Source organism: Dipteris shenzhenensis, chromosome 30 (genome assembly GCF_047967505.1).
Source record: "Dipteris shenzhenensis isolate YYH24624 ecotype China chromosome 30, Dip_SZ_1.0, whole genome shotgun sequence".
Lineage (NCBI taxonomy): Eukaryota > Viridiplantae > Streptophyta > Polypodiopsida > Gleicheniales > Dipteridaceae > Dipteris > Dipteris shenzhenensis.
In genome coordinates this window covers 21,217,725-21,226,019 of record NC_141625.1, presented here as the reverse complement: position 1 = coordinate 21,226,019, position 8,295 = coordinate 21,217,725, and the positions used below count along the sequence as shown (strand labels likewise).

The window sequence follows — 8,295 nt, the reverse complement described above, 5'->3', positions numbered from 1 at the left end:
CGTTTAAAGAAATTTTTGCATACTGGTGACTCACTAATCGAAGGTGTTGTTTTGTTTCAGGAGATAGAGGATAATGCAAGATGCAAACCAATAGGAATCCTGGACCGAGGAACGATGCAAGTGCGCAATCAGAAGATACCCACGGTGTTGGTTGCATGGCATGGTCTACCTCTATCAGAAGCTACCTGGGAATCCGTATACTAGTTACGGAGAGTGTTCCTAGATTTCATCATTGAGGTCGCTGATGCTTGAAGAGGGAAGGAATGTTATGCTCTAGCCGAGATAGCATGACCTCGGAAAGATCGGTGGGCATTTTCTCTTAGATGACCGACTTCTGTAATATTTCATGTGCATAAATTAAATGGTCAAGGGAAGTAACTGCCAAGGTCCTAGGTGAGGGTGTATTGGCATCGACTAGGTGGTTCTGAGTGCTCAGGCCTAGGTGCACCTAAATGTGTAAGAATGCCAAGGGGCAAATGTTTTAATTGTGCCCCAAGAGAGGGGTAAATGGTGTACCAAGCTAAAGGTCTAAAATGATGACATGTGGCAGGGGGGAACCATCTAGGGAATTGTGGGCTTGTGGATAGGCATGAAGGAAATAAATTACGTATCTTGTGTGCATGCAATCTACAAGAGAGGCTGGGAGGATATTCGGGATGCCATCGCCTGTAATTGTACCCGGGAATCGATGCTAAGAAATCAGAGATTAGAATTTGAGCATTTCAAAAGATCCATCGTGGAGGCCAATTCTTGAAATTCCTCTTCAGAGAGTACACATTTGTGCGCTTCATGCCATTGTCAAAATAATTGAAAAGCTGGTGCAGCTATATATCATTGATGCATATAACTTAAAGCCCCAACAAGAAAGTGAGAGAATGATTGCAAGAATTCAAAAAGTGCTTTCAGATATGGGACTACACTTTGGGCAAGTGAAGATTACAAAAGATGAGAAAAGATCTGGAAAAACAGGCAATGTTCCTTGTAAGCCAAGTTTTGGAGGTGTCAAGGCTTTAAATTTTCTTTATGCAAAGAAAAAGAATGATAGGCTCAAACATGCTGATGAGTTTGATGTATGGTGAAAGTTACACAATGCCTGTTGTGAATGAGGGGGAAAGGGGAAAAAAAGATTGGAAAAAGGTCAAGTTTGGTTAGCTCTTGATAGCTTAGTACCTTTGCTACAAAAGAAAAGGTTTGATGATGATGATGCACACCGTTTTATCAATGCTATGAATGACTTTAGCCATAATATGGAGATCGCCTTGGGAAAGAATCATTATACATAGTACATGGTTATCTCTAACTCTCCCTCTCTCTGTCCCTCCTATACCAGAGAAGAAACAAATGTCGAAATAATCTTATGGCTCTAAATCATCAACCTCTATCTCCTGTTCCTACCTTTTGCAACAAACACATAGATGACTTGTGAGATAAAAACGTAATAAAGAGACAACTTTCAAAGCGAAATCACTTCATTACCTTGAAACTATGTGTCCTTTCTTCTGAAGTTGATTCTTTATACTCCAATAAGGCAGAGAAAGAGGCAAAAATGATAGAACACCCTTTTTTCGTACTCCTTCAAAGAAGAATCAGACTGCACCTTTGGTTTCTAAGAAGAGAGTAGCAATGTATGAATGAATGGAAGTAATAACGAAATAGAAGAGAGGAGGGATGAAGAGAGCTTGGGCAAAAGTTTTCTCTGAGAGATTTTCGCAGGTATAAGAAAAACTTGAACAAAGAGGAGGGAAAGTGACTAATCAAGAGTAGATTGAAACAAGAAGCTTGGACGGAAGTTTTCTCCAAGAGATTCTCGCATGTATAAGAAAAATGTGCACAAAGAGGAGGAAAATTGACTAATCAAGAGTAGAACAGAGATAGTTTGAAACAAGGTGCTACAAGATGGCGGGAATGCATTTTTGGAGTGCATGGAGGAGGTGAAATGTTTTGGAAGAGAAAGAATAGTGAGAGAGTTGGTTTGGAAGTCAAAGTTTGTTGAACTAGAAGGAAAACATGAGCATAGTTCTAGTTGGGGTCTAGTTTGGATGGGAGGAAAACAAGGAGGCCTAAGATGGTCATGTCAGGCCAGACCTGCCATGGGCAATATTTTATTGTGAAGAACCAATGACGTTTTCTGAGGTATTTTGAAAAAAAGATGGAATTTCCCCTAGAATTGAGGAGCCTCTGTTACAGAGAAGTCCGCATGGCATAATCTCCTTGATGGATTCCATATTCCCTTATCCAGGCCTCTAATATTTTAATGATTCTCTAAAGGGCCCTTTTGAGTCCAAATTTTTTGTAATATAACATCTGGTCTATGAGACACACCTCTCAGTGGTGGCAAAAGAGCACATTTGGGCTTCCAAACTTCCCCTTCGGTAGAAATTCTTCTTATGGCGGGTTATGCTTTGGGTTCTTCCCTTTGGATAGATTTTAGCTCGTGATCATATTGCTCCTGTGACTTGTAAACGATGTCTTTCTACTTCGAAGTCTATGCCTCGTTTTAGCATTGCCCAAAGTCTCATGACTTCTTGCTTCTTGTATAGCAACGACTCTAGCTTTGGTTCCCTAGTGCTTCGTTTGGTAAGAATTTATAGGTGTTTGGTTTTCATCCTATAGGCTGGGCTATGATTTACTTTTTTATTGGGTTTGTTACTAGGCACTTTGGACCCTAGGGAAGGACCACAATCACAGGGTCTTTGATTATCCCCCTCTGGCTAAATATCTAGTCTTTCGAGCATCTCTACAACAATCATTTTATGATTCTCTACATGCGCAGGACCTAGATTATCCTACCTTCTTGTCATACAATGACATCTACTAATAATTGTAACTGGTTTCACCAAACAAAAAGTGTGTGTGTGTGTGTACACGCACACGCATGTGGGTGTGGGAGCAATGCAATTTTGCTTTAGTATAGAAACTAGCATTGTAGAGTGATGTTGCAAGTGTGGTGAGGTCTGAAATGTGATTGGAAGAGCATGATAATAGATATGGATAGTGATATATGCATGAGGTAGATGGGAAGATCTAAGCAATGAGGTGTGATACACCTTTGTAAAGCCTAATAAGGCTCAGGTTGATAATGCTAGAGTGGGCTTAACAAGATGTAGTCTCATATACCTTTGTAAAGCCTATAGAAGACTAATGTTGATAATGCTACAATGAGCTCGACTAGATGTATGCTCTTATGCTTTCATTATGCCTTCATTTGTTAAGAGTTGGGATTTCCAAGGTGGTGATGGAGCCTAGAGATGGCAGGAGATGTTAGAGCGGCGTCCAAAGAAGAGGACACAACGTGATGAATGAAGGAGGGCATGATGGTTTGGAGGAAATGTCTTGTGAAGGGGGCCAATGTGAAAAGGAAAAACTCCCAGATGGTCTTGAGGAAATGGCCTGTGAAAGGGGCCAATGTGAAAAGGAAAAACTCCCAAATAGAAGGAAACGTGGCATCAATTCTAGTCTAGGGCTATTTGCCAGGTAGCACCATGCATGGTGCCTACCTTGGCCATATGGTAAGTGGTTGCCTACCTTGGAGCCCCCACAAGTTATGTATGTGGAAATAGACCCCTTACCCTATACTTCAACTCATACATGCATAGGGCAACCACATGCAAGGAAGTTTTCATTTGAATGGCGGATAGTGCATTCATCAATGGTGGGTCAACCCTTTGTTTTTCGGCCATGAAGAAGGAAAGTCCTTTTCTGGCCAATTCAATGCCTCTCACACAGAAGTATTCCCCGTTGCCGCCCCCTTCCCGCATCTGAACATACAAATAGATTGGCCATTCTGATGTTCAAATATGTAAACGTATGTAGTCGGTACATAATTAATCATCGCTCGATCGGCACCCTTACATAGATGGAATTTGCCCCAACGATTTCAAATTGCATAATTCTGAACCTGTCCAGTGAAATCTGCCAAACTTCAAACCAACCAACCGCCCACAATTAAGCTAACCACCGGCCACATATGAATTTAATTGCACACGAAGCACTACCCATGCATAGATAACCCCCCACAGACGAGTAACTAGTTCACTCAAGGTTAACCACTTAACCCTCCCGTTGGGCCTTCATGAGGGGGAATGAACTGAAGTCAGACTTCGAATCGATAGTGCGCCAGATTCCAAAGACATTCGTCGTGGGAAAGTCTTCCCTTAGCTCATTCCCCTATACATCTTTTCCGTTTAGTGATGCATGAGCTTATAGAATCATAAGAGCACGGCTGCAGCTGACTTAGGGTGTCACGTATCATGGACGGGCAAAATTGCCCGCCCATGTCCAACGGAAATGTGTTAGTGAGATCTGTTTCTCCATGCATCGGCTTCGTTTTCTGTTTTGCTGTTCGCGGCTGCAAGGGCGTTGAGTGAATTATAGAATGCACGCACGCAGCTTAGAGCGTAGGGAGTAATGAAATAGATTCGTTAGATGGGAAAAATTGCTACATGTACTTATGTAGATGTTAGGATTGACAATCCTAACAGAAAGGTTTGTGGGTCGTCATCAGCCGAAGAGGTTGCGCTAACAACGGCCAGAGCGAGCGAGCGAGAGAGAGAGACAGAGAGATAGAGACGGAAAAAGAGAGAGGAATGCCTATGACTGCACAAGAGAAGACTTGATTATGCTTCGAGGAATGGTTAAAGTTAGTAAACGAGAGGGGGCATGTCGATGAATAGCATTTTATCATCGCTTTGCGTCCTTACATCAAGGGCGGGAAATGTTCAAATTGCGTGGAGAGCTGTTCCCGCTGCTCTCGTATTTGCATATTGCACGAAGAGGTACAGCTGCATTTTAGTTGTAGTACTTCAAAAAAAAAAAGCTACCTTCTGTTCTTCGAAGCATCAGAACTTGGTGTATTCAAGCTCCTTGATTGTGCAGGGGCTGCTGTATTTCACAAGATAACGTTTAACACGCATCAAGCACGGCCACAGGAAGCCCGACAGCAGCTCAAAAGGTCGTATACCTCAGACTCAAGGGGAGGTTCGCACGGGAGGGCCAAACCTGCTCAAGATGATCTCAAGTATAAAAGAGTCCGGGAAGCATTAACTGAGAAGGTGGATGTGGCAGATCAGAGGTTTGGAACAGTAAATCGTTTTTCTGAGGACCCTGGATTTGTTAATGCCCGGAAAGTGTTTCCTAGTAGAAAAGCTTACGAAACTCGTTTGAGAGGCAAGGCTGAGGATGGAGGGGCTACAGACACAAAGTTTCAGCAAGGGATGGACGCTATGGAGGTTACTAGCAGGCCACCCTTTGACAGGGGGCGGGTAAAAAGTAGTAAAAGTAAAATGCTTCTGAACAAGAAAGACTTTTCTGTGCAGCCAATTGCAGGGGAGTCACACACTTTGTATCTAATCAGGCAGAAGCGTGCTATTGCTATCGCTAATGCCGAAGTCCAGAATGGTATGCATCATCACGAAGGTGGTGACGATTGGGTCAGAAGGAGACTTGGTTGGCTATGCAGGGAAATACCTGGCCTTAAAGCATATGGTATTGTTAAAATTTTGAATGGCCAGAAAAAATGGGTCAAAGAGGAACATATAAAGGAAATAATCAATCATTTGGTGAAACTCATGGAACTAAAGAAAGCTCATCGGGTACGTTTACCTACGATAGACAGTCGATTTTAAAATCACACGTCTAAAACTAGCAATTGAAGTTCTCTATAGTTTTTTGCAGGTTCTCAAGTGGATGCAGCAGCAACCGTGGTACAAGTTTGATTATGAGCTACACAATAATCTTGCTTATATTTTAGGGCGCAATGATAAGGTATCAAGGACTCAAGACGTCTTTGATGAGATCATTAGAAATGGGATGGTTCCAATGGTCTCCACCTTCACGGTCCTCATCAAGGCATACATCCGTAGAGGTGAACAGGGAGATATAGATGAGGCCTGGAAGCTCTACAAGCAAATGGTACACCTTGAAGTTAAAACTGACTCAAAATTCTTGGAGGTATTATTCAAGGGTCTCGCCTGCCCAACTGGGAAATGGTTACAACAAGCAGAAGAATTATTAGGGAATATGAAACTTTTAGGACATTATATTAACGAAGACATGTATACAAGTTTGATTGAAATCCATGGAAAGCGTGGTGACCATATGAAGGTGGATGCTTTGATTGAAGAGATGAAGGAAGAGCATCTTGAAATTGGTCTGAATGTTATGAATGCTGTGCTTGCAGCTTGTGCAAAGGATGGAAATATAAAAAAGGCTGTAAAAACGATGAGAGAAATGAGAGTCTCTGGATTAAAGCCAGATTGGCGCACATATGTATATCTCATCCAAGTTTATGGTACAGCGAATTTGCATATGGACTCATGGAAACTTTTTCAAAAGATGAAGGCGAATAATATCTCTATAAATGTTAAAGCTTATCATACCATTACGAATGTAATGGCAAATGGCCTACAGACTGAGCATGTTTTGCAATTGCTGACTGAAGCAGAACAAAGTGGTCTCAAGCCACTTCAACCGTGTTATAACAGTGCCATGAATATGTATTTGAGACTGAAGATGTATGAGGAGGTGGAGTCTGTCTTTGAAAGGGGAAAGGCTGCTTTGGCTCGGCCTGCACACATTGCTTATAACATGCTCATCAAAGCATACAATGATAGTGGACAGCTTGCAAAGGCAGAGTCTGTTTTTCAACTGATGAAAAAAGGCGGCATTGGTGCCAATACACATACGTATAATCTTATGCTGGAGGGATATGGAGTGGCTTGCCTGAAGGATAAAGTAAATGAGATTTTTGAGGACATGGTGAAAAAAAGATTGAAGGTAGATGGTCATGTCCAGGACCAAATTGAGTTTATGTTAGGGAAAAAGAGGCTTGCCCTTCAAGAAAACAAGACTCTGAAGCTTACTGCCGAACAGCGGGAGATAATACCAGGTTTATTGTTAGGTGGTGCAAAGATGTCAAGTTCAGATAATGGTTGTACCTATAAGCTGCAGTTAGAGTTCAACTGTGATAATAGAGCGGTCAACCTGCTCAAGGACCACCTTTTCCTGCTCTTTGAACCATGGTGGGAGCAGCATAATAAATGTGGAGTTGAAGCAGATGAAAATTTGATGGAAAGTAGCAGGGAGAAACTGATGTACTTAGAAACCGTACACCATGGCTCCTTCAAGTTTTATGCAAATCAATACAGACCAGAAGACAAAGCTGTCATACCAAGGCTTATTCACCGTTGGCTGAGTTCTCGTACTCTGGCTTATTGGTACATGTATGGGGGTCGAAAATGTCGGGCAACAGGTGGAATTATCTTAAATGCATGCAAGTATCCTGAGAAACAGATTCAGCTTGTAGTGAAATCCCTAAAGGCCAGGACAATGGATTGCCGTATTAAGAAAGATACACATGGAGATGCTATTCGTTTTGAGGGAAAGTGTGCAATGTGGTTATGGAAGCAAATAGAGCCCTACATATTGGAGGAGTTGAGGGAACAACTAAGGCCTGGAGAGGCTATTGTAAACTGTTCCAGTGCAGGTACTACGCTTGCAGTGGTTGGCCCCACAACTGGCCTTGTAATCTACTCATTGTCTTTGCTAAGATTTTGTGTACTTGGATTTGTAATATGCGGACTGAATGGATACGAGGGTTGTCTCTATTGCAGATTATCAAAGTTTGGGAGGCGGCATTAGTGACGAAGAGGATGATTGGGAGATTTTTGACTCACCCTGAAGAGGTAAATATTTATTTTCTGCTCGGCTTAGGAAATACGTTTCAATTATGCTGTGGCAGGCACACATGGTGTGCCCATAGATTGGCAATTGTAACATTATTGCTAAAGAACGGATCCTTTACATATTTGGAAATTTGACATTCTTATTGTAATAATGGCATTATGTCTAATTTAATGACGTTTGTAGATCTGCTGTCGTTTAGAGGGCCAGATACATTGAGACTTCTGAAGGAAGATGGAGCCATGGTTTCCTGGAGCAAACTGCTAGCAAGACTTGTTTGTATATTTTTTTTTTTCAAGAAAGAGACTTCTATTAAGTAAGAGAAAAAACCCGTGAGAGCAAGCTCAAAGCGGAATACATCATGAAATCATGAGGATAAATAAAAAACCCCCTTAGAGTGAGGTGGAAAACAACCAAGGCTGAGGCTGAAAGTGCCACCTCAACCCTGTAGTCGTCTCAGAGAAGAAAGAAGAATCCTTCCATTCCCTGAAGAAAGAAGCCCTCCTAGCTGAGGCTGCACGGGAGTCTCTCTGCATACCCGTCCATACGGCCATCAAAGTATGTACGGTGTCTGTCCAGATACTAGCCAATGTGTGCGAGGGATGAACCTGAGTA

General features: G+C 42.1%; 1 protein-coding gene across 2 annotated transcripts; it reads left to right on the top strand.

Annotated features, from left to right (window-relative positions):
* Positions 1 to 4,326: 4,326 nt before the first annotated feature.
* On the top strand, positions 4,327 to 7,941 carry OTP51 (endonuclease). 2 transcript variants are annotated; one of them, XM_087402010.1, is made up of 5 exons: positions 4,327 to 4,775; positions 4,876 to 5,591; positions 5,674 to 7,483; positions 7,611 to 7,682; positions 7,867 to 7,887. In XM_087402010.1, the coding sequence occupies exons 1-4, from the start codon at positions 4,715 to 4,717 to the stop codon at positions 7,676 to 7,678; spliced, it is 2,655 nt and encodes an 884-aa protein (XP_087258136.1). In that variant the 5' UTR covers positions 4,327 to 4,714; the 3' UTR covers positions 7,679 to 7,682; positions 7,867 to 7,887. The 2 variants fall into 2 exon arrangements, with proteins under 2 accessions (XP_087258136.1, XP_087258135.1); XM_087402009.1 differs by having other exon boundaries at positions 7,611 to 7,941.
* The last annotated feature ends 354 nt before the right edge of the window (positions 7,942 to 8,295 follow it).